General features: G+C 58.1%; 3 protein-coding genes across 5 annotated transcripts; 1 reads left to right on the forward strand and 2 right to left on the reverse strand.

Moving 5' to 3' along the window:
- Positions 1-1,120: 1,120 nt before the first annotated feature.
- Positions 1,121-5,560, reverse strand: LOC141954500 (uncharacterized). Its single transcript, XM_074894102.1, has 6 exons — positions 5,390-5,560; positions 5,119-5,237; positions 4,846-4,977; positions 4,297-4,747; positions 3,933-4,109; positions 1,121-2,874 (listed from the first exon to the last, which is right to left on the reverse strand). The coding sequence occupies exons 1-6, from the start codon at positions 5,558-5,560 to the stop codon at positions 1,762-1,764; spliced, it is 2,163 nt and encodes a 720-aa protein (XP_074750203.1). The 3' UTR covers positions 1,121-1,761.
- On the forward strand, positions 4,197-11,755 carry LOC141954574 (uncharacterized). 3 transcript variants are annotated; one of them, XM_074894240.1, is made up of 13 exons: positions 4,197-4,326; positions 5,407-5,509; positions 5,714-6,127; positions 6,653-6,714; positions 7,166-7,319; positions 7,573-7,829; positions 8,225-8,310; positions 8,722-9,018; positions 9,404-9,527; positions 9,957-10,085; positions 10,397-10,536; positions 10,824-10,949; positions 11,490-11,755. In XM_074894240.1, coding segments are annotated over exons 3-13 (1,455 nt in total). In that variant the 5' UTR covers positions 4,197-4,326; positions 5,407-5,509; positions 5,714-6,048; the 3' UTR covers positions 11,491-11,755. The 3 variants fall into 3 exon arrangements, with proteins under 3 accessions (XP_074750341.1, XP_074750342.1, XP_074750340.1); XM_074894241.1 differs by having other exon boundaries at positions 4,226-4,326; positions 5,407-5,436; positions 5,547-6,127; XM_074894239.1 differs by lacking the exon at positions 4,197-4,326 and having other exon boundaries at positions 4,486-5,509.
- Positions 11,756-14,193: 2,438 nt separating this feature from the next.
- LOC141954502 (E3 ubiquitin-protein ligase Topors-like) lies at positions 14,194-22,843 on the reverse strand. The gene is made up of 5 exons (XM_074894103.1): positions 22,800-22,843; positions 17,919-18,050; positions 17,370-17,820; positions 17,006-17,182; positions 14,194-15,947 (listed from the first exon to the last, which is right to left on the reverse strand). The coding sequence occupies exons 1-5, from the start codon at positions 22,841-22,843 to the stop codon at positions 14,835-14,837; spliced, it is 1,917 nt and encodes a 638-aa protein (XP_074750204.1). The 3' UTR covers positions 14,194-14,834.
- Positions 22,844-23,629: the final 786 nt, after the last annotated feature.

A 23,629-nucleotide genomic window follows, 5' to 3' on the forward strand; every position in this document is an offset into this window, starting at 1 on the left:
ACAGAGCAAGAAGAAGCTAAGCCCTCAGGTACACACCGTGCAAAAGAGATTCCAGGCCAAAACAGCCCAAAGGCCCTGTGCAAACCAAGGCGGGCAAGGCCAGCGGCACGAGGCAGGCAGCCCCCGTCCCCTCCACGTTTCACCCACAGCCCGGGTGCACTCACAGCGCAGGCCCGGGGAAGAAAGGGAGACAGGCCGGCACTTTCTCTCTCCGGGAGCAAAGCTTGCTCCCTGCCCGGCTCCGCTGGGGGGGAGAAGGGGCTCCAGCTCCCAGCCCCCGACATGGAAGCCTTCAGGTGCCTCTCGCCCAGCACAAGAGCCCCCACACACTGAGCTCCATCAGTAACCCCCTCCCCAGATCCTCCCCAAAAAAGCAGCTTCTGTGCAGGGACACAGATCCTGCAGGAGGACGAGTGCAACCCCCTGCCCCAGGCACCCCCCTGCCCCAGGCATCCCCTCTCGCACAAGGGATGTCCCCAGCCCCGAGGCCTGGGGCAGGGGGTGTCACCGCCCCCCCCCCCGAGCTCCCCCGCAGCCCCGGTCCCTGCTCCGCCCTGCTCCCAGGGACGCGGTGGGGGCAGCTCTGGGACCCCGGGGACAGAGGGGACAGGGATGCTCAGTGCCCAAAGCACCCAGTGAGCACAGCAAGCGGGCCCTGATAAATTTGCTTGCTTACTTCATATAACTTTGACACATTCTTCTCCTCCTCACACTGAACAGCCCCAGCTCCTTCAATCTCTCCTCACAGGATTTATTCTCCAGGCCCTTCCCCAGCCTCGTTGCCCTCCTCTGCACTTGCTCCAGCACCTCGAGATCTCTCTCGTATTGAGGTGCCCAAAACTGGACACAACACTCCAGGTGTGGCCTCACCAGTGCAGAGCACAGGGGGACTATCACCTCCCTGCTTCTGCTGGTCACACTATTTCTAACACAAGCCAGGATGCCGTTGGCTTTCTTGGCCCCCTGGGCACACTGCTGGCTCATGGTCAGCTGCTTGTCTATTGCAGCTGGCTCTGCATCTTTAAGCCTGCCTATCCACCTGTTGGTGGCGCTCAGGTCGCAGGGCCAGATACCGCAGGGGGTTAAGACCTTCTCGGGGACATCAGTACAGACACCAATGTGGTGGATACAAAATGTCCGTTTATTGAACTGCCCAACTTGCATATATATGCTCGCCAAGCACCTCCTCCGTGGGTGTGCCCTCGGCATTACAGGCCTACCCATTACCTTATTTAATAACAAAGGAAAGGAGGGGAGGTTGTAACTACTCTTTCCGTACATCGCGAGATCTTCCGAGTGCCATTCCCTACGCTTGTGTAGGAGTCTGGGCCGCGCTGGGAGAAAGTTAGTGCAGACAGAAGAATGCAAGGAGGAAGACAAGGCCAGCAAAATAAGGCTGGCAAAAACACACAAGATAGCAGATAAGTGAGAAACACCTGTGGTCAGCAAAAGCACACAAGTCTGAGCAAAACAGGGTATGAGATAAGGGAGTTTTGGCAAGTTTTGGGCTTTATGTGCTAATTGAAATTAACCAATGCAAATGCTTGTAGAGGCGCGTGAACAGCTCGTGTAGATGACCTGTAGCCTATTAGAAGATAGATGAGTGCATGTACGGAACTTAGTAGAATATAAATGTAACCAGAAAAGGAAAAAAAAAAACAAACATGGACGACCTGATCATCACACTGGTGTTGCGTCGTTTCTGTTCCCGCATGGAGAAATAAGGACGCCGGCTAATGGTGACCCCGACACACTTGTCAATTAGAACCCCCAGATCCTTCTCTTCCAGACAGCTCCAGCCACAGCTCCCCGAGCCTGGAGCCATGCAGGGGGTTGTTGTGGCCCAAGTGCAGGACCTGGCACTTGCCCTTGTTGAAGCCCATCCCGTTGACGTTGGCCACCGATCCAATCTATCCGAGTCTCTCTGTGGAGCCCATACGCCATATCTGGGGATGTAAGAATTGGTAAGTCTGAGTGGTTTCCTTCAGCGTATGATGGTGCAGGACAGTCATAATTGGCGTGTAGATCGTATGCTTCTAAGTTAAAAGGACACCGGGCAAACGCGATGAATTCATGTAAGAAGCGTTCAGTGCGATTCAGCAACAATGGCTTTAGCTCGTCAGCAAAGGCCTGACTGTCCAGATCATACCTGGTCACGTTACTCACGATAACGCGCTGCACAACGTTTGCCAACGATCCTCGGGCACCGAGCTGGACTGTAAGTTCTCGCTTCAACCAAGGAGCCAACCTGTGAAGGCAAGCAGGGTTGCGGCGGAAAAACTCTGCTGAAACGTCTCGATAGCGGCCACCGCCCTGAATGCTACGAATCCACCCAGCGCTGCGGTACAGAGCTCTGCGGAAGCTGATCATGTCCTCCTCCGGAATCCGCGGCAGAGAGGTGCCCTCTGCGCTCGCCTGCCTCATCCAGGCCAGAGTCCTTAGCATAAGCTGGATCTCTCCGACCCTCTCCCGCACGGGTTGGTCAGACAGCCCGTCAAACAGTACCCCGTTATCTGGTGACAGCGTCCTTGGGGAAGGTGAACTGCCAGCGCGGCGTTCCCCCGCTAAGGCAGAGCTGTTTTCTGACGGGCTGGGTATATACTCTTCAACGGCATCGTCAGCACGAATCGTATGGAAAATGGAAAGAAAGGGTCGCTTGCAGAGGGGGCATTCTGCTTTGCTGTCTGACCACTCCTGCACACAGCTGAAACAGAACCTGTGCAAGCAGCGATCTAGATAGGCGACATTGTCACATCTGTCCAAGCAGATGGGGCATCTCGAGTCAGGAGATGCATCTGCTGGCAGCTTGCTGGTGCCACCTTTTGGCGAAAAATTGCCATCTTCTGAAAACTCCTTATCTGCTGAAGCCATGTTCTACGAGAGAAAGACACCAAAGATCATCGCTATCTCAGAGAGACAAAAATGTTACAGTTTAGACACAGGAACCTCTAACAGTCACCTTCAAGGCTGCAGAACCCTGTGTGGGCACCGAGAGAACCGAACAGAGACGCAGCACGACCTGACCGCTCGGCTTGGCTTCTCCTCACGGTGAGATCTGGCTCTTCAGGGTTCAAGTTTTGAACAGAGCGTGACTAATGCCGGTGTGTGTGAAGGGCACAGGCAGGGCTCTGTCTGCCACCCCACTCATAAACAACTGCTTGGATGCAGTGAGTTTATGATTAACACGGTGTCCTTTGAAACACACTTCCAAGGGAGACCAGGGTTTAGACAGGAAAAAGACGAGAGCATATTTTGACAAAAGTCAAACCAAGTAATTGCGCTGGAACTAAACTCTCCAAGCTGTGCTGGCCCTGTCCTGCTCCTGCCCCCTGCCCACGAGCAGCCGCACGAGCCTCTGCCGGGCACTCGTGCTGGACCACATACGGCTCCTTGGGCTGAGCCACCCCCAGGGATGTTTTCCAGCCCAAACGAGTCTTTGTTTTCAGGAGTGAAGCAGAAGCAGCCGGGGGTCCTTCCCACCCCCAGCCTCGGGTACACGCCACCTGTGGATCTAGTCAGGCTGTCGAGCACGATTGGCCAGAAATCCGCCTATTTTGCAGTTATTTCGGGGATCCCCATTCCCTTAAGGCATTCCGCAGCGGAGATCAGTCCCCGCGCTGCTCCCAGACCCGCAGCCCGGGTTTCCCAGCGAGCTCGGGAGCGCGTCGTACCCGCCCGCCGGACACCGGGCACCGAGTCTGCCGTGCGGGGCAGCGAGACACACGGACAGGGACGGTCGCGCACACCCCGGGGCACACCCGCACGGACACGGGGAGGGGGGGAAAGGGGCTCCCGCCTCCCCGGGGCGACAGCGCCCGCCCGCCGCGGGACGCCGCCCCGCCCAGCGCCCTCCCCCGCGCCTCCCGCCCGCCCCGTCCCGGGCCGCCGGCCCACCCGGAGGGCTCCGGCGCCGCTCCCCGCCCCCAGCTCACCGCTCCCGTCCGGGCCGGGGCCGGGGCCGCGGCCGCCTCCAGCCCGCGGCGCGCCCGGCAGCGTCCGGAGCCGGGAGTGTCCTGCGGCTCCTCCCGAGCGGGCGGCGGCGGCGGCGGCGTTGCCGCGGGACCGACGCCGCGGGAGCCGTTGCCATGGCAGCCGCTGCCCCCCGCTGCCTGCCGGGAGCGGCGCGCGGGCGCCCCGTCGTAGCGTCACTTCCGGCGGCGGCGGCGGCGGCGGCTGGGCCTGGCCGGGGGCCGCGGGCGCTGCCGAGCGGAGGAGGCCGCGGAGGGGCCGGGCCCGGCGCGGCGCGGCTCTGCCGGGGCGGCGGGACCCGCGCCCGTTCTGCCGCCCGGGGCGTGCCGGGGCCGGCGGGAGCCGCGGCGGGGGCAGGTCCGAGCGCGCCGCCCGGGGCGGGGGGGCGGCGGGCCTGAGGCCGCCCGGCCTGGAGGGCGGGTTTCCCGCCCGCGGGCAGGCGGGGAGCGGGGCCGGGCGTCCCTCTGGGCGGCGGCAGCGGACACCGGGACCTGGCGGGTACCGGGGGGGGTCCCGGGGCTGCCGCCGCCAGCGCGCCGTGTTCTGTCCCGCCGGTGCTGCCGCCGCGGTGCTGCTTTCCTGGGGCCTCCTGCTCACCAGCCGCCCCCCTTGGAGTCGGTTAAACGTGACATCCCCGCACTTCTCCTGGCGTCTGGGGGAGATGCGATCGCTTTGGCTCCCCAGAGGCAGCACCAGGCCCACGGGCTGTGACCTGCAGTCCTGCTTCGCCTGCTGCTGCCGCAACTTGCTCGCTTTACTCACCCAGTTCCTCCAGTAGCTGCACCCGGGACACACCTACTGGTCGTGTCCCAGCGGCTGGAGCTGAGACCCTCACTGTCACCTGTGCCCTTTGCTGGCACCCAGACCCTAACCCACTCCCACGGCTGGCACGATAGACGGGATCTGATCCAGAACCGTCCCAACTTGGTGAACTTCCTCACTGCCGTGTGCGTGTGTTGGCTCTTAGGCGAGGTGGGATCCACCGGGAGAGTCCATCTCTGGAACTCCCTGAATCACCGGAATGGGAAGATGGAAGAAGGTGCCCCAGGCTCTTCGCAGGGGGATTTTCACTGATGAGCTGAAAAGAAGCAGTTCTGGAAGTTAAATGGCTCTGTTGTGTCAGTAGATCTCCACACTCGCACTCCTCACCTTTTTTTTCTTTTTCTTACACTTTGTCTCGCTGCTTGCTCCATTGCCTGAAAGGCTATCTTCATTTTTGAGGCAGTCACTGAATTTTGGGGAAGTGTTCCTGCCTCTGGAAAAGGAGGCTGTGAGAAAGAAAACAGGTCGTCACAACAAATGTTCCCAGCCGAGTCCTAACGTGGCTTCTGTAGCGGGGGGACGGACAAAGGAAGGACGCTTATGATTCATTGTGATTTTGCAAACAGTCTTTGAGTTCTAATTTCCATCATGTTTTTACTCTTCCCTTCTTTCCAGGGAGTGAAGCCGATTTCAGCTCTTCAAGAGGCATGTGCAGTATTTTAGCCCCTGAAGTCCACGTGTCTGCTGTTGGAAGCAAAAGATCTTCTTTTTCTCGCAGGTAAGCAAAGCAATTTTTCCTTTTTTGCTCCCCACAGGCCTTCGATGCCATCTCTTGTAACTGCCCAACCGCAGCCAACCCCCAAACCCCCCTGCCTGGACTGGCTCCAGCAGCAGAGACAGACGGGATTTTTGGAAAAAGACTGGTGAGAAAGGGGATGGCTTTCCCAGGACAAGAGGTAAAATCTCTCTCCTCTCTCACCAGCTGTCCCGCCTCCCTGCTGATGTCATAAATGCACCTTCCAGTGATGCGGACTGATGTCACAGGGGGATGCCCCACATCACAGGGGATGTCTCCCCGGTGCCGCAGCCGTGCCAGCACTTCCCAGCAAGGCCTGGGCGCTGCTGGACACTGCTCAAGGGCTCCCCAGTGCTGCCCTTCGGAGCTGCTCCAGAGCCAGCACCAGGGTCGGGAGGCAGCAGGGCTGCACTGGCGGACCCTCGCTGACAGGCAAGAGGAGCAGGGGCACATCGGAGAAGAGAGGAGACACTCTCTGAAGAGCATCTTTTTACCGGAGCTGCAGACGAGCAACAAGTGCAATGGAGGGTTGCTGCACCGTGGCTGTCAGCTTTGAGCTGTGCAGCTTGTTCCCCACGCTCCTGCAGCTCTCCCCCGAGGGTAAGGTTTTCAGGAGCTCCTTCCCAAAGGACAGTGGGGCTGTCCACTGTCAAAAGCTGGGGCTGCTGGGTTGTGGGAGTGGCTGGACAGGGCTGGGGGCTGCTGCGAGAGCCCTGCCTGAGGGTCCCACCGGGCTCAGGGGACCATGTGGCAACCAGGACCCACGGTTGGCATGTTCCCCTTGTGAAGGGGGCCATCCAGGGCCAGCTTCCCCTGGGAGCTGGTACCTCTTGGGGTTCTGGCTCTGGGATGAAAAGGGGTCCTGCATCCCAGCTGCGTTAGATGGCCACAGCCCTGGTCCTCAGCCCTTCTCACATCCCCATTTCTGCTTCAGCCCTGCCCCAGGAGCAGCGTAAGGCTGGCAGTCATAAATTGGGGCACAGCCCAGCTCCGCAGCCACGGCAGCGTTTGTCTGGGCTGGTTTTGGACACCTGCATCTGGCACCCCCTGGGCGAGGACCTTGCCAGGAGGCTGTGAGATGGCTGGCCTGGAGCCTGACACCTCTTTCCTTCCCTTGCTTTGCAGAGGTTGTGGCTATCTGGGATGCCGTGTCTGCATACATCCTGGGACAGCTGAAACTGGACAAGGTGGGCTGGCGTCTTGGTCCCCCTTTTCTCTCCCGATCCCGGGCCCCGGCGAGCAATCCCTCCCTGAGCATCATGGCAGCACACCAAGACAACCCCGTGTGCCCACAGCTGCTTCTTGGTCAGCCAGGAGAGAAAGCAAGTCCAGATCTAGTCTGAGAAAGCATTTGGCACACAGGATGCGGGCTTCCCTTTTCCTGTGATCAGAGCGACGAGACCAAGCAGAGAGACACGGGATTATGCTGGGTCCATGCCAAGGATAATCGCTGGGAATCAGTCCAAGGGCTATTCCCTGTGCTGGAAATGCCGGGGATCTTCTCTAGCCGAAGGATGTTAGCAAATATCTTGAGGAGGGGAAGACAAGAAATGGAGAACGTGGGCTCTTCCCAAAGCTTTCACTTTTCCCATCTCTGAAGTCTGCACTCATCAGCCTTTTTGTCTTTTTCCTGGGCAGGGTGTCCTGGTCACAGGACTCGGGACCTTCGCTGTGGTCCAAGAGCGATTCAGCGGCGAAGAAGAGGTGTATGTGGTTCGAAGACCAGTCTTCCAGCTGGACATTGACACGATATGTCTGCAGGAGCTCGCATTCCCCACAGTGGCTATCCCTGGTGAGAAGACAGTGGCCAACCTCCACTTGCCCCCTCCATGTCTGGGGGCGGGGTGCGTGCTCTCTGCTCTTTGGAAAGGGAGAGGAGAAGTCGAGAATTGCCTCCAAGGGTCAGGGGGTGGCTTGAGCTCCCCCAAAACAAAGCACTCCCCACGAGCTGTTTCTGTAAATGACCTTTGCTCTGGCAGTTTGTCAGGAACCTGACATGGAAATTTGGCCTGCTGTGGCACTGACGATGTTCCTCCTCCTCGCAGGCAACATTGAGATCAAGACGCTGAACTACGGGTGGCTATCGCAAGCCACCTCCTTCCCGCCGCACGTGGTGCAGGACTGTGTGCAAGAGACCATCTTCCTGTACTCTTTCCAGCTGAGGAACAGGCAGCGCCTGGCCTTCGCCTTCAAGGACATTGGCGTGCTGTCCTGCAGAGATGACGTCCTGTGCATGCGGTTTTATTACGACTGCGTCACGGGGCTGGAGAGCGAGGCCAGCCAGATCGCGCTGCTTCACACTGTAAGTCGCTCAGGTTTTGAGGGCTGCTTCAGCGTCTTCGGGAAGCCTGGTGAAGGGTGAGCCACCCAGTTGTCACTGGCCAGCCTGGACGTGGCAGGCCAGTCCAATGCCTGTCCCTGTGCTCACCCCCACTGAGCTCTCCGTGAGCACAGAAAGTTTCTCCCGAGTTTCTGGGTCCTTGCCCAACAAAGAGCCCTGCAGGGTTATTGCGCAGTGTCAGTGTTTGCTGTGCAGCTCCTCCAGAGCAGAGCAAGGGCTAAAGTTCATGGGGGAGGATTTGGGAGAGAGGTTTGGAGAAGTGGCTCTCTTTTGGAGCGGGAGACAGCTCTGCTTTCTCTGGGAGCCGAGAGAAAACTGCCTTGGAAACCTTCTGACAGCTCCGTGTGGCTTTGCAGAGGCTGTGGATGCCGAGCGGGGCTCTCTCCAGGGGAGCACCCACTGCTCAGGGGATGGAGGCTGCTCCTGCCCACGCGTTCCCCAGGTGAGTGCGTTTCCTCTGCAGCCCTCGGCAGACTGAGCCCGCGGCTTCCCAGCTCCTGCTCCGGAGTTGTCGGGGCTCGACGCTCAGCACCAAGTCAGGGATCAGCCCTGCAGTGACTGGTTTCTGGTTAGCTGGTGCTGAGCTGGGGCGAGGCCTGTGTTCTCCCGGAGTGATCGGGCACGGCGAGTGTTTCTCATGCCCAGCCTGACGTCGTCCACATCAGACAGAACCAACTGCACAGGGTTAAAGCTCCACTTTCTGGTGCTGGGGGGAGGTTGCCAACAGAACCTGTGCATGGCCACCACGGGGAAAGGGATGCCATGCCTGGCACGACAGTCAGGATTAGTGCTGGGAAGCTGCAGGGGGTAACGGTCACCCTTCTTCAGGCCTGTGTCATCATTTGCTTTCCAGGTTTCGGTTCATTGTTACAGGCGGAGCAGCGGCCAAGGATTTCTCCACCTGGCACAAGAAGGCTGGAGAAAAGCACAGGCCCAGAAGAAGCACGGGAACGGGTCCGTGCTGTCCAGGGCTGACCACAGCCCAGTTGAAATGCCCTCCCCATGGGGCTGCTCCAGAGAGCTTCCTCCCAGCTGCAGAGGCGTGTCCTGGGAAGCTGCTGCAGAGACGGGTGGCACTTCCCCTGCCTGTGCTGCCAACGCAGGGGCCAGGCACCAGGCAGCAAGACACAGGCAAGAAGCCTTCTGCCAGGTGAGACCCTTGTGGGAAGGGATGAAAGGGATCCCTGCACTCACGCAGGAGAGACATCCCCTTGGGACACTCTGGCTCCAGGGACTCGGGAGGGTCCCTGGCACATGTCCCACGGTTTTTCAGAGCTTGTCTGCCCCATCGCAGGCCCCTCAGTGAGGAAGGCAGGGGATGTTTGTGCACTCTAGCTCCCTTGTCCTTACAACAGAGCGGAGGGGCACTCCTCTCCCACCCATCTAATGGGGCTCAGGAAAGGCTCCCCCCTGCCCTGGGAAATGGCCCCACCTCTCCCGCTGCTTCTGCCAGCCTGGGGAGCTTTGATGCCCAGTGAAAATGGGAGACCAACCTCCCCACGCTCATGCCTACTCCTCCCGGTGTCTCTTTGCAGTGTGCTCCCCCCGTGCCCAGGCAGCTCCCCCAGGACAAAGGAGACAGGCCGGCAGGGGCCAGCTTCTCCAGACAGGTCCACCGCTGCGCTCCCGGCATCCGAAGGCTGCAGGAGAGCACTGCAGGTACGTGCCTTGCCGTGACTACCGTGCTGTTTGAGACTTGGCAGAAGCCTCTTTGTGCAGAGAGTCCTCCTGAAAGGATCCCTTGCGTTCCTTGGAACCTGTCTGTCACCTCCTTCAGGTCTTCTTCACAAAAAGGAAGGTGCTGCACACCCTCCCCGCCTGTTATTGCCCCCTGGGTTGTCATGAAACACTTTGCCCTGGCCAGGGGCTATGGAAAATGTACAAGTCCTTTCTAGGGTGTTGGCAGCGGAGATCTTTGGTCACGCAGCTGTGTTTGTCATGAGCTGAGGAGCCTGGCGTGACTCCACGGCCCCTGGCATGTCAAGGGCAAAGCTGAGGCAAGGGGCAGCAACACGGGTCAGACCCGACGGAAGCCCCTCCAGGAGCTGAGACTAATCCTGCCTGCTGCTGCATTTCTGTCCCCTCCAGGAGGTCCGGCAGCTGTCTGCAGAGTGGGAGAAAGGGCAGAACTGGTGGAAGGAGTGGCGAGAGCAAGCAAAGGCAGAATGGGAGGCAAGGGAAGCCTGGTCTGCAGGGGAGCACCGACAGCCACCCCAGGTATGGGCAGTGGTGGGCACTGCGGAGAGCAGCAGCGACTCTTTCTGTCGGGGCACCCAGGGCAGCAGGTCTCCAGGGGATGGGAGCAGGACTAACACCCAGCTGCAGGGCAGGGCTTTGCCTGCTCATCCCTGTGGGGGAGAGATTGGCAGCAGGATCCAAGGGGCAGGAGCAGCCGTCAGCCAGGATGGCAGGCACGCGGTGCTGAGTCTCCTGACTCCAGGTCCTGCTGCAGGCCCCTTTCAAGAGTCTTCTGGGAAGCAGCACCTCTGTTTCCCATCTGTTTGCTGAGACTGTCTCCTCCTTGGCAGGCACTTGGCTCTTGGACTCCTCACCCTCCAGCCCAGCCCAGGAGAAAGGAGGCCAACAAGAGGTGGAGACAGGCTGAAAACCCTCTCCCAGCAGAGCAGATGACAGCAGCAGCCGCCCAGCTGGGAAGACTCCAGACTGAGTAAGTGTGCACCAGCTCTGGACACAGCCTGGGGCAGTCGAGCAGCCGTGACCCCGCAGAGACGGCCAGGTCCTCCATCCCTGCGTCCTGGGGTTCCACAGGAGACCCTCTGATGTCTCCTGACATGGCCGTGACCTGGCTTACCCCTCTCCGGGCCAAGGCCCAAAACTCACCCCAGGGTGAAAGGGTGGGTACACGCGGGACTGGGGGGTGCAGGGGCTGGACGAGGGGAGAGGCAGAGGGGGTCTCCGGCAGAGGCTGAGGGCTGTTGTTCCCTGTTGTTGCAGCCACCTTTCCCCACGAGCGGTCCAGGTCCTCAGAAGGCTGGAGCCGTATCACCAACGGAGGGACATATTCAAGCAGGTCACTGAGAACAACAGGCGGCGTCAAGAGCAGCAGAGGCAGCTCCCCTGGTAATTGTCTCCAAAAAGGGCTGTGCTTCCCCTGGCTGCAAGGCCCATCCCTCCACTGAGGGCAGCCCTGGGGGAAAGAGGGGATTTCTCTGACACCCCTCATGAGGCAGCAGCAGCATCTGGAGGCTGGCTTTGGGCTGGACCAACCCAAGGGGGACTGCCTGGGCACCCAGAAGAGGCTTTCCATGTGGCATGTAAAAGTCCTGGCTGCAGACAGAGGGATCCCTCTGATGGCTGGCTCTCCCCTTTCCAAACCAGAGAGCGTGTCCTTCCCTGGCACAGTCCTGCCCCAAGACACCTTGCCCCGAGGCGGGACACCTGCACGGGACACCCAAGGTCTTGGCTGCCCTTGGCTGAGCAGCTGCCTCTGGGACCTGCTCAGGGGCTTGGGCACAAGGGGCCTCTCCCAGCTCACAGACGCCTTGAGGCTCCATCGCACGCAGATCCCATCCCGGGTGGCTGGAGCTCAGCCTGCGGGACTTCTCTGCCTTCTCCCTGCCCGTAACATCTCACACTTCTCTTTCTTCCTCCCCGCACTAGATGCTGGTACGGCAGCGGACAGGGAAGTGTCAGCAGGCTCCAGGCGTGGCTGTTAGCAGAGGGGCTGCTGGAGTCTTCCCACTCCGAGTTTCATCTGGTTTCCTGGCCTGTCCTGAGCGAGAATCGTCCCCCAAAGGCATCAATCTCCAAGGACTCCACTCCACGGGGACCTCTCTCTGCTTGCCTTCAGACTCTTTTGTGCCTCTCAGCTGTGTTTATTGCTGTGCAGTTCTTCTGAAATAAACGGTTGGCCCATGGAGCTGTCAGTCGGGAGTGTGTCGTCTCTCCCAACCCGAGCCCTGGCGGGGCTGCCTCCGGCCCTTGCAGGAGGGCTGGGGCAATGGGCTCGGGGCCGGGGCTGTGGATTCCATTATTCTGGGGGCTGGAGGGTGCTGGGCTGGTGCCACAGCAGCTGGCTGCCTGTGCTGGCTGGGCGTGGAGGCCGGGCTGGAGGCGGGCGGGCCGGGCGCTTGTCCGGGCTGGCGAGGGCCAGGCCCCTGGGGCTCTGTGGCAGGCGGGACAGGTTTCCAGCACAGGCGATGGCTGCTGGTGTCGGGCCCAGCTCTCGGGGTGCCGGGGTGGACGGTCTGGCTGTCCAGGGGCGAGGGACGGCTGCTGGTGTTGGGCTGGGATGAGACTCAGGGTTCTATTGAACCATTTTGTTCAGTTATATCATCTTGCCCTGTTCAGGCTTAAGTAGAAAGGTCACAGTTCTTGCCCAGGAATCACCTGCTTAGCTATAATTATCACATAAACGGCGTCATTACCAACGTAAGGTCAGCTTACTCGCCACCATTACACCAGGTGGACATTGTGAGATGGTTATTTCACTCTATTTTCTCATCTAGATGAAGACCCATCAAGATCTTCTAGATGTTGCATCTCAAGGGAGCCAGGAAAGGAGGAGGAGAATTTCCAGGACTAATCTCTTGCCCCTCCAGCCCACTGCTAAGTGGCTGAGTGCTTTCTAAATCAAGTCTCGCTACCCAGGAAGCCTCACCCGTCACCTTTATATTCCAGTCCCTCTGGATTTTATCACTTTGGTACTGTCATCCTGCAATTAATGACAAAAGCTCTACCATAGCTGAGAGAATGAATAGGAGCCCAGTGTTACACCTTCCTGTTATTTAATGAACTTCAGCTGTCAGCTGACACTGAGATGGACCAAGGGTCCCTTCCAAGGGTCTGCTGGAGAGTCCCCAGCTCCACATACTCTCATTTACAGCTGTGGCTCCTGCCTTAAGTATTTACAGTACTATTTTCCCTTTCCCAGCACCTGACCTCTCTCATCCTGGCTCGGCAACTTTGCAACTCCTTATTTACTCTTTTTCTGGCATCTGGACCACATTTCATAGAACCATTTAGGTTGGAAAAGACCTTTAAGATCATCGAGTGCAGCTGTAGACCTAGCACTGCCAAGCCCGCCACTGCTTTCCCTGGATGTACGCAGGAACTGCTGCTCAGAAAATCACCTACGGAGTTCAAATGCAGGGAAAGGACAGGGAGGGGGAGTTGGCTTTGCAGTCCCTCCCAGCTAGGCCACCTGCTGCACTTTTCATCCTCAGCCTCCACAGCATTGTATAGACAGAGCAAGAAGAAGCTAAGCCCTCAGGTACACACCGTGCAAAAGAGATTCCAGGCCAAAACAGCCCAAAGGCCCTGTGCAAACCAAGGCGGGCAAGGCCAGCGGCACGAGGCAGGCAGCCCCCGTCCCCTCCACGTTTCACCCACAGCCCGGGTGCACTCACAGCGCAGGCCCGGGGAAGAAAGGGAGACAGGCCGGCACTTTCTCTCTCCGGGAGCAAAGCTTGCTCCCTGCCCGGCTCCGCTGGGGGGGAGAAGGGGCTCCAGCTCCCAGCCCCCGACATGGAAGCCTTCAGGTGCCTCTCGCCCAGCACAAGAGCCCCCACACACTGAGCTCCATCAGTAACCCCCTCCCCAGATCCTCCCCAAAAAAGCAGCTTCTGTGCAGGGACACAGATCCTGCAGGAGGACGAGTGCAACCCCCTGCCCCAGGCACCCCCCTGCCCCAGGCATCCCCTCTCGCACAAGGGATGTCCCCAGCCCCGAGGCCTGGGGCAGGGGGTGTCACCGCCCCCCCCCCCGAGCTCCCCCGCAGCCCCGGTCCCTGCTCCGCCCTGCTCCCAGGGACGCGGTGGGGGCAGCTCTGGGACCCCGGGGACAGAGGGGACAGGGATGCTCAGTGCCCAAAGCACCCAGTGAGCACAGCAAGCGGGCCCTGATAAATTTGCTTGCTTACTTCATATAACTTTGACACATTCTTCTCCTCCTCACACTGAACAGCCCCAGCTCCTTCAATCTCTCCTCACAGGATTTATTCTCCAGGCCCTTCCCCAGCCTCGTTGCCCTCCTCTGCACTTGCTCCAGCACCTCGAGATCTCTCTCGTATTGAGGTGCCCAAAACTGGACACAACACTCCAGGTGTGGCCTCACCAGTGCAGAGCACAGGGGGACTATCACCTCCCTGCTTCTGCTGGTCACACTATTTCTAACACAAGCCAGGATGCCGTTGGCTTTCTTGGCCCCCTGGGCACACTGCTGGCTCATGGTCAGCTGCTTGTCTATTGCAGCTGGCTCTGCATCTTTAAGCCTGCCTATCCACCTGTTGGTGGCGCTCAGGTCGCAGGGCCAGATACCGCAGGGGGTTAAGACCTTCTCGGGGACATCAGTACAGACACCAATGTGGTGGATACAAAATGTCCGTTTATTGAACTGCCCAACTTGCATATATATGCTCGCCAAGCACCTCCTCCGTGGGTGTGCCCTCGGCATTACAGGCCTACCCATTACCTTATTTAATAACAAAGGAAAGGAGGGGAGGTTGTAACTACTCTTTCCGTACATCGCGAGATCTTCCGAGTGCCATTCCCTACGCTTGTGTAGGAGTCTGGGCCGCGCTGGGAGAAAGTTAGTGCAGACAGAAGAATGCAAGGAGGAAGACAAGGCCAGCAAAATAAGGCTGGCAAAAACACACAAGATAGCAGATAAGTGAGAAACACCTGTGGTCAGCAAAAGCACACAAGTCTGAGCAAAACAGGGTATGAGATAAGGGAGTTTTGGCAAGTTTTGGGCTTTATGTGCTAATTGAAATTAACCAATGCAAATGCTTGTAGAGGCGCGTGAACAGCTCGTGTAGATGACCTGTAGCCTATTAGAAGATAGATGAGTGCATGTACGGAACTTAGTAGAATATAAATGTAACCAGAAAAGGAAAAAAAAAAACAAACATGGACGACCTGATCATCACACTGGTGTTGCGTCGTTTCTGTTCCCGCATGGAGAAATAAGGACGCCGGCTAATGGTGACCCCGACACACTTGTCAATTAGAACCCCCAGATCCTTCTCTTCCAGACAGCTCCAGCCACAGCTCCCCGAGCCTGGAGCCATGCAGGGGGTTGTTGTGGCCCAAGTGCAGGACCTGGCACTTGCCCTTGTTGAAGCCCATCCCGTTGACGTTGGCCACCGATCCAATCTATCCGAGTCTCTCTGTGGAGCCCATACGCCATATCTGGGGATGTAAGAATTGGTAAGTCTGAGTGGTTTCCTTCAGCGTATGATGGTGCAGGACAGTCATAATTGGCGTGTAGATCGTATGCTTCTAAGTTAAAAGGACACCGGGCAAACGCGATGAATTCATGTAAGAAGCGTTCAGTGCGATTCAGCAACAATGGCTTTAGCTCGTCAGCAAAGGCCTGACTGTCCAGATCATACCTGGTCACGTTACTCACGATAACGCGCTGCACAACGTTTGCCAACGATCCTCGGGCACCGAGCTGGACTGTAAGTTCTCGCTTCAACCAAGGAGCCAACCTGTGAAGGCAAGCAGGGTTGCGGCGGAAAAACTCTGCTGAAACGTCTCGATAGCGGCCACCGCCCTGAATGCTACGAATCCACCCAGCGCTGCGGTACAGAGCTCTGCGGAAGCTGATCATGTCCTCCTCCGGAATCCGCGGCAGAGAGGTGCCCTCTGCGCTCGCCTGCCTCATCCAGGCCAGAGTCCTTAGCATAAGCTGGATCTCTCCGACCCTCTCCCGCACGGGTTGGTCAGACAGCCCGTCAAACAGTACCCCGTTATCTGGTGACAGCGTCCTTGGGGAAGGTGAACTGCCAGCGCGGCGTTCCCCCGCTAAGGCAGAGCTGTTTTCTGACGGGCTGGGTATATACTCTTCAACGGCATCGTCAGCACGAATCGTATGGAAAATGGAAAGAAAGGGTCGCTTGCAGAGGGGGCATTCTGCTTTGCTGTCTGACCACTCCTGCACACAGCTGAAACAGAACCTGTGCAAGCAGCGATCTAGATAGGCGACATTGTCACATCTGTCCAAGCAGATGGGGCATCTCGAGTCAGGAGATGCATCTGCTGGCAGCTTGCTGGTGCCACCTTTTGGCGAAAAATTGCCATCTTCTGAAAACTCCTTATCTGCTGAAGCCATGTTCTACGAGAGAAAGACACCAAAGATCATCGCTATCTCAGAGAGACAAAAATGTTACAGTTTAGACACAGGAACCTCTAACAGTCACCTTCAAGGCTGCAGAACCCTGTGTGGGCACCGAGAGAACCGAACAGAGACGCAGCACGACCTGACCGCTCGGCTTGGCTTCTCCTCACGGTGAGATCTGGCTCTTCAGGGTTCAAGTTTTGAACAGAGCGTGACTAATGCCGGTGTGTGTGAAGGGCACAGGCAGGGCTCTGTCTGCCACCCCACTCATAAACAACTGCTTGGATGCAGTGAGTTTATGATTAACACGGTGTCCTTTGAAACACACTTCCAAGGGAGACCAGGGTTTAGACAGGAAAAAGACGAGAGCATATTTTGACAAAAGTCAAACCAAGTAATTGCGCTGGAACTAAACTCTCCAAGCTGTGCTGGCCCTGTCCTGCTCCTGCCCCCTGCCCACGAGCAGCCGCACGAGCCTCTGCCGGGCACTCGTGCTGGACCACATACGGCTCCTTGGGCTGAGCCACCCCCAGGGATGTTTTCCAGCCCAAACGAGTCTTTGTTTTCAGGAGTGAAGCAGAAGCAGCCGGGGGTCCTTCCCACCCCCAGCCTCGGGTACACGCCACCTGTGGATCTAGTCAGGCTGTCGAGCACGATTGGCCAGAAATCCGCCTATTTTGCAGTTATTTCGGGGATCCCCATTCCCTTAAGGCATTCCGCAGCGGAGATCAGTCCCCGCGCTGCTCCCAGACCCGCAGCCCGGGTTTCCCAGCGAGCTCGGGAGCGCGTCGTACCCGCCCGCCGGACACCGGGCACCGAGTCTGCCGTGCGGGGCAGCGAGACACACGGACAGGGACGGTCGCGCACACCCCGGGGCACACCCGCACGGACACGGGGAGGGGGGGAAAGGGGCTCCCGCCTCCCCGGGGCGACAGCGCCCGCCCGCCGCGGGACGCCGCCCCGCCCAGCGCCCTCCCCCGCGCCTCCCGCCCGCCCCGTCCCGGGCCGCCGGCCCACCCGGAGGGCTCCGGCGCCGCTCCCCGCCCCCAGCTCACCGCTCCCGTCCGGGCCGGGGCCGGGGCCGCGGCCGCCTCCAGCCCGCGGCGCGCCCGGCAGCGTCCGGAGCCGGGAGTGTCCTGCGGCTCCTCCCGAGCGGGCGGCGGCGGCGGCGGCGTTGCCGCGGGACCGACGCCGCGGGAGCCGTTGCCATGGCAGCCGCTGCCCCCCGCTGCCTGCCGGGAGCGGCGCGCGGGCGCCCCGTCGTAGCGTCACTTCCGGCGGCGGCGGCGGCGGCGGCTGGGCCTGGCCGGGGGCCGCGGGCGCTGCCGAGCGGAGGAGGCCGCGGAGGGGCCGGGCCCGGCGCGGCGCGGCTCTGCCGGGGCGGCGGGACCCGCGCCCGTTCTGCCGCCCGGGGCGTGCCGGGGCCGGCGGGAGCCGCGGCGGGGGCAGGTCCGAGCGCGCCGCCCGGGGCGGGGGGGCGGCGGGCCTGAGGCCGCCCGGCCTGGAGGGCGGGTTTCCCGCCCGCGGGCAGGCGGGGAGCGGGGCCGGGCGTCCCTCTGGGCGGCGGCAGCGGACACCGGGACCTGGCGGGTACCGGGGGGGGTCCCGGGGCTGCCGCCGCCAGCGCGCCGTGTTCTGTCCCGCCGGTGCTGCCGCCGCGGTGCTGCTTTCCTGGGGCCTCCTGCTCACCAGCCGCCCCCCTTGGAGTCGGTTAAACGTGACATCCCCGCACTTCTCCTGGCGTCTGGGGGAGATGCGATCGCTTTGGCTCCCCAGAGGCAGCACCAGGCCCACGGGCTGTGACCTGCAGTCCTGCTTCGCCTGCTGCTGCCGCAACTTGCTCGCTTTACTCACCCAGTTCCTCCAGTAGCTGCACCCGGGACACACCTACTGGTCGTGTCCCAGCGGCTGGAGCTGAGACCCTCACTGTCACCTGTGCCCTTTGCTGGCACCCAGACCCTAACCCACTCCCACGGCTGGCACGATAGACGGGATCTGATCCAGAACCGTCCCAACTTGGTGAACTTCCTCACTGCCGTGTGCGTGTGTTGGCTCTTAGGCGAGGTGGGATCCACCGGGAGAGTCCATCTCTGGAACTCCCTGAATCACCGGAATGGGAAGATGGAAGAAGGTGCCCCAGGCTCTTCGCAGGGGGATTTTCACTGATGAGCTGAAAAGAAGCAGTTCTGGAAGTTAAATGGCTCTGTTGTGTCAGTAGATCTCCACACTCGCACTCCTCACCTTTTTTTTCTTTTTCTTACACTTTGTCTCGCTGCTTGCTCCATTGCCTGAAAGGCTATCTTCATTTTTGAGGCAGTCACTGAATTTTGGGGAAGTGTTCCTGCCTCTGGAAAAGGAGGCTGTGAGAAAGAAAACAGGTCGTCACAACAAATGTTCCCAGCCGAGTCCTAACGTGGCTTCTGTAGCGGGGGGACGGACAAAGGAAGGACGCTTATGACGAGTGCAACCCCCTGCCCCAGGCACCCCCCTGCCCCAGGCATCCCCTCTCGCACAAGGGATGTCCCCAGCCCCGAGGCCTGGGGCAGGGGGTGTCACCGCCCGCCCCCCCGAGCTCCCCCGCAGCCCCGGTCCCTGCTCCGCCCTGCTCCCAGGGACGCGGTGGGGGCAGCTCTGGGACCCCGGGGACAGAGGGGACAGGGATGCTCAGTGCCCAAAGCACCCAGTGAGCACAGCAAGCGGGCCCTGATAAATTTGCTTGCTTACTTCATATAACTTTGACACATTCTTCTACTCCTCACACTGAACAGCCCCAGCTCCTTCAATCTCTCCTCACAGGATTTATTCTCCAGGCCCTTCCCCAGCCTCGTTGCCCTCCTCTGCACTCGCTCCAGCACCTCGAGATCTCTCTCGTATTGAGGTGCCCAAAACTGGACACAACACTCCAGGTGTGGCCTCACCAGTGCAGAGCACAGGGGGACTATCACCTCCCTGCTTCTGCTGGTCACACTATTTCTAACACAAGCCAGGATGCCGTTGGCTTTCTTGGCCCCCTGGGCACACTGCTGGCTCATGGTCAGCTGCTTGTCAATTACAACCCCCAGATCCTTCTCTTCCAGACAGCTCCAGCCACAGCTCCCCGAGCCTGGAGCCATGCAGGGGGTTGTTGTAGCCCAAGTGCAGGACGTGGCACTTGCCCTTGTTGAAGCCCATCCCGTTGATGTTGGTCACCAATCCAATCTATCCAAGTCTCTCTGTAGATCCTCCCTATCCTCATGCAGATCGACGCTCCCGCTTAACTTGGTGTCATCTGCGAACTCACTGATGATACACTCTGTGTCCTTATCAAGATCATCAGTAAAGATGTTGAACAGAAATGGTCCCAACACCGAGCCCTGAGGAACACCACTTGTGACTGGCTGCCAGCTGGATTTAGCTCCATTGGCCACCACTCTCTGGGACTGTCCATCCAGCCAGTGCTTGACCCAGCAGACTGTTCGCTCATCCAGGCCATGGGCAGCCAGTTTTTCTGAAGGAAACTTGGTAGCAAGTGATGAGGGGAAGACTGAAGTACTTAATGCCTTCTTTGCCTCAGTCTTTAATAACAAGACTAGTTGTATTGAGGGAATCCAGCCCCCTCAGCCAGATGATAGAGACTGGGAGAACGACCCCCCCCCGCATTCCAGAACCTGCTACATCACATAGACACACACAAGTCTGTGGGACCGGATGGGATACACCCAAGAGTGCTGAAGGAGCTGACTGGGGTGCTCACCAAGCCACTTTCCATCATTTCCCAGCAGTCCTGGCTTACCGGGGAGGTCCCAACAGATTGGAGATTGGCCAATGTGACACCCGTCTATAAGAAGGGTCGGAAGGATGATCCGGGAAATTACAGGCCTGTCAGCTTGACTTCGGTACTCGGGAAGCTGATGGAGCAGCTCATCCAGAGTACCATCTCACAACACATGCAGGACAACCAGGGGATCAGGCCCAGTCAGCATGGGTTTATGAAAGGCAGGTCCTGCTTGACAAACCTGATCTCCTTCTACGACAGGGCGACCTGCTTATTGGATGAGGGAAAGGCTGTGGATGTTGTTTACCTTGACTTTAGCAAGGCCTTTGACACCATTTCCCACAGCATTCTCCTGGCGAAACTGGCTGCTCGAGGCTTAGATGATCGCACGCTTTGCTGGGTAAAAAACTGGCTGGATGGATGGGGCCAAAGAGTTGTGGTGAACGGAGTTAAATCCAGTTGGAGGCCGGTCACGAGTGGTGTCCCCCAGGGCTGGGTTTTGGGGTCACTCTTGTTTAACATCTTTATTGATGATCTAGACAAGGGGATCAAATGCACCCTCAGTAAGTTTGCAGATGACACCCAGTTGGGTGGGAGTGTTGATCTGCTCGAGGGTAGGGAGGCTCTGCAGAGAGACCTGGACAGGCTGGAGCGATGGGCTGAGGCCAACTGGATGAGGTTCAATAAGGCCAAATGCCGGGTGCTGCCCTTGGGCCACAACAACCCCCAACAGCACTACAGGCTTGGGGAGGAGTGGCTGGAGAGCTGCCAGTCAGAGAGGGACCTGGGGGTGTTGATTGACAGCCGGCTGAACATGAGCCAGCAGTGTGCCCAGGTGGCCAAGAAGGCCAATGGCATCCTGGCCTGTATCAGCACTAGCGTGGCCAGCAGGGACAGGGAGGGGATCTTGCCCCTGTTCTCGGCACTGGTAAGGCCGCCCCTCGATTCCTGGGTTCAGTTTTGGGCCCCTCACTCCAAAAAGGCCATTGAATGACTCGAGCGTGTCCAGAGAAGGGCAACGGAGCTGGTGCAGGGTCTGGAGCACAGGTCTGATGGGGAGCGGCTGAGGGAACTGGGGGGGTTTAGTCTGGAGAAGAGGAGGCTGAGGGGAGACCTCATGGCCCTCTGCAACTCCCTGAAAGGAGGTTGCAGAGAGCTGGGGATGAGCCTCTTTAACCAAGTAATGAGCGATAAGACAAGAGGGAATGGCCTCAAGTTGCGCCAGGGAAGGTTTAGACTAGATGTCAGGAAGTATTTCTTTACAGAACGGATTATTAGGCAGTGGAATGTATTGCCCAGGGAGGTGGTGGAGTCCCCATCCCTGGAGGTGTTTAAGAGTAGGGTCGACATAGCGCTGAGAGATATGGTGTAGATGGGAACTGGCAGTGTTAGGTTAATGGTTGGACTAGATGATCTTCAAGGTCCTTTCTAACCGTGATGATTCTGTGATTCTGTGATTCTATAATTTTATGGGGAACTGTGTTGAATGCTTTTCAAAAGTCCAGGTAGACAATATTGACAGCTTTTCCCTCGTCCAATAGTCAAGTCATCTTGTCATAGAAGGAGATCAGGTTTGTCAGGCAGGACCTGCCTTTCATAAACCCATGCTGACCAGGCCTGATCCCCTGGTTGTCCATTATATGACTTTTAATGGCACTCGAGATGACCTGCTCCATGACCTTCCCTGGCACCGAGGTCAGACTGACAGGTCTATAGTTTCCTGGATCCTCCTTCCTGCCTCTCTTGTAGATGGGTGTCACATTTGCCACCCTCCAGTCCAATGGGACCTCCCCAGTCAGCCATGATTTCAGGTAAATCATGGAAAGCGGCTTGGCGAGCACATCTGCCAACTCTTTCAGCACCCTTGGGTGTAACCCATCTGGTCCCACAGACTTGTGTGCATCCAAGTGGTGTAGCAGGTCTCTGACCACCTCCTCTTCAACTGTGCTGACCTCAATCTGCTTCCCCTCCCCATCTCCCAGCTCATGAGGCTGGGTGTCCAGGGAACAGCCAGTTCCACTGCTAAAGACTGAGGCAAAGTAGGCGTTGAGCACCTCAGCCTTTTCCTCATCCTTAGTTACCATGTTTCCCTCTGCATCCAGTAAAGGAGGGAGATTTTCCCTAATCCTCCTTTTGTTGTTAATGAATTTATAGAAACATTTTTTATTATCCTTAACAGCTGTACCCAGGTTGAGCTCTAGCTGCGCTTTGGCTCTCCTAATGCTCTCCCTGCATAGCTTCACTACATCTTTATAGTCTTCATGAGAGACCTACCCCCTCTTCCACAGGTCATAGATTCTCCTTTAGTTCTTGAGATCCAGCCAAAGGTCCCTGTTTAGCCAGGCCGGTCTCCTTCCCCTCCTGCTTGTTTTCCAGCACATGGGAACAGCCCGCTCCTGTGCCTTTAAGACTTCTTTCTTGAAGTATGTCCAGCCTTCCTGGACTCCCATATCCTTCAGGGCAGCCTCCCAAGGGATTTTGTTAACTAGTCTTTTGAGCAGGTCAAAGTCTGCCCTCCGGAAGTCTAAGGTGGCAGTTTTACTAACCCCTCTCCTTGTTTCTCCAAGGATCGAAAACTCAATCATCTCATGATCACTGCACCCCAGATGGCCTCCAACTTTACCTCCCCCACAAGCTCTTCCCTGTTCACAAGAAGCAGGTCCAGGAGGGCACCTTCCCTGGTCGGTTCACTCACCAGCTGTGTGAGGAAGTTATCCTCCACACATTCCAGGAACCTCCTGGATTGTTCCCCCTCTGCTGCGTTGTGATCCCAGCAGATACCCGGGAGCTTAAAGTCCCCCACAAGAACAACGGCAAGTGACCGTGAGATTTCTCCCAACTGTTTATAGAAAGCTTCATCCCCCTCACTGCTTTGGTTGGGGGGTCTATAGCAGACTCCCACAGCAAGATCTGCTTTATTGGCCCTTAACCTAACCCAAACACTCTCCACCCCGTTATCACTGTATTTGATTTCTGAGCTGTCACAGCATTCTCTTACATATAGGGCCACTCCACCACCTCTCCTTCCCTGTCTGTCCCTCCTGAAGAGCTTGTAGCCATCGATTGCAGCACTCCAGTCGTGTGAGGCATCCCACCACGTGTCTGTTATAGCTGCTATGTCATAGTTCTCGTGCTGCATCATGGCCTCAAGCTCCCCCTGGTTGTTGCTCATACTGGTGCATTGGTATAGATGCACTTGAGATGAGCTCATGAATCCAACACCTTTTTGTGAGTGTGGGCCCCATTCCCTACCAGACCCTTCTCAGGTGCTTCCACGGTTCCTAAACATCTTTCCCTTCTCTCAAATGAAGTGGCAGAGGGAGAGCCCTCACCAGTCCACCATCCTTCAAGCTTTGGCATGGTTCCCTTGAGCTTATTCCTAACAGGCCCAGTTATCTCTCCGTCCCCCCTCAGATCTAGTTTAAACCCTGTCAATAAGCCCTGCTAACTCCTGCCCCAGAATCCTTTTCCCCCTCTGGGACAGCTGCATCCCACCTGTCTCTTTTGTCACCAGCAGACCAGGTGTCTTATAAACCTTGCCATGATTGAAGAACCCAAAATTCCAATGGTGGCACCAGTCTCTGAGCCACGTGTTAATCAGATGTGTTTTCCACCCTCTCTCAGTGGTTTTCCCTTCCACTTGAGGGATTGATGAAAACACGACCTGAGCTCCCGAGCCTTCAATTAGCCACCCAAGTGCCTTGAAGTCCTTTTTGAGTGACTTAAGACTTCTCTCTACCACCTCATCGTTACCTGCCTGGATAGCCAACAAGGGGTAGTAATCAGAGGGCTGCACCAGAGCAGTGACCTTCCTTTTAATGTCTCTGACCCGAGCCCCAGGGAGGCAGCAGACCTCTCTATGGTATGGGTCTGGTCGACATATGGGCCCCTCCGTACCCCTCAGAACAGTAATACCTTATGTGCA

The sequence above is a fragment of the Strix uralensis genome, chromosome 25, assembly GCF_047716275.1.
Source record: "Strix uralensis isolate ZFMK-TIS-50842 chromosome 25, bStrUra1, whole genome shotgun sequence".
NCBI classification, from domain to species: Eukaryota; Metazoa; Chordata; class Aves; order Strigiformes; family Strigidae; genus Strix; species Strix uralensis.

What these genes read in the sequence shown, in the direction of transcription:
- LOC141954500 (XM_074894102.1), bottom strand. Translation starts at nt 5,560, where the DNA reads ATGGCATCGAAGGCCTGTGGGGAGCAAAAAAGGAAAAATTGCTTTGCT. An exon ending in CTATCGTGCCAGCCGTGGGA is followed by an intron (nt 4,748 to 4,845) that starts GTGGGTTAGGGT and finishes TCCCGGGTGCAG; the next exon opens with CTACTGGAGGAACTGGGTGA. An exon ending in CCCCGGCCCGGACGGGAGCG is followed by an intron (nt 2,875 to 3,932) that starts GTGAGCTGGGGG and finishes TTTCTCTCGTAG; the next exon opens with AACATGGCTTCAGCAGATAA.
- LOC141954574 (XM_074894240.1), top strand. Translation starts at nt 6,049, where the DNA reads ATGGAGGGTTGCTGCACCGTGGCTGTCAGCTTTGAGCTGTGCAGCTTG. An exon ending in CCTGCAGCTCTCCCCCGAGG is followed by an intron (nt 6,128 to 6,652) that starts GTAAGGTTTTCA and finishes CTTGCTTTGCAG; the next exon opens with AGGTTGTGGCTATCTGGGAT. An exon ending in GGCAAGAAGCCTTCTGCCAG is followed by an intron (nt 9,019 to 9,403) that starts GTGAGACCCTTG and finishes GTCTCTTTGCAG; the next exon opens with TGTGCTCCCCCCGTGCCCAG.
- LOC141954502 (XM_074894103.1), bottom strand. Translation starts at nt 22,843, where the DNA reads ATGCAGCACGAGAACTATGACATAGCAGCTATAACAGACACGTG. An exon ending in CGCGGCTCCCGCCGGCCCCG is followed by an intron (nt 17,183 to 17,369) that starts GCACGCCCCGGG and finishes CGCTCCCGGCAG; the next exon opens with GCAGCGGGGGGCAGCGGCTG. An exon ending in CCCCGGCCCGGACGGGAGCG is followed by an intron (nt 15,948 to 17,005) that starts GTGAGCTGGGGG and finishes TTTCTCTCGTAG; the next exon opens with AACATGGCTTCAGCAGATAA.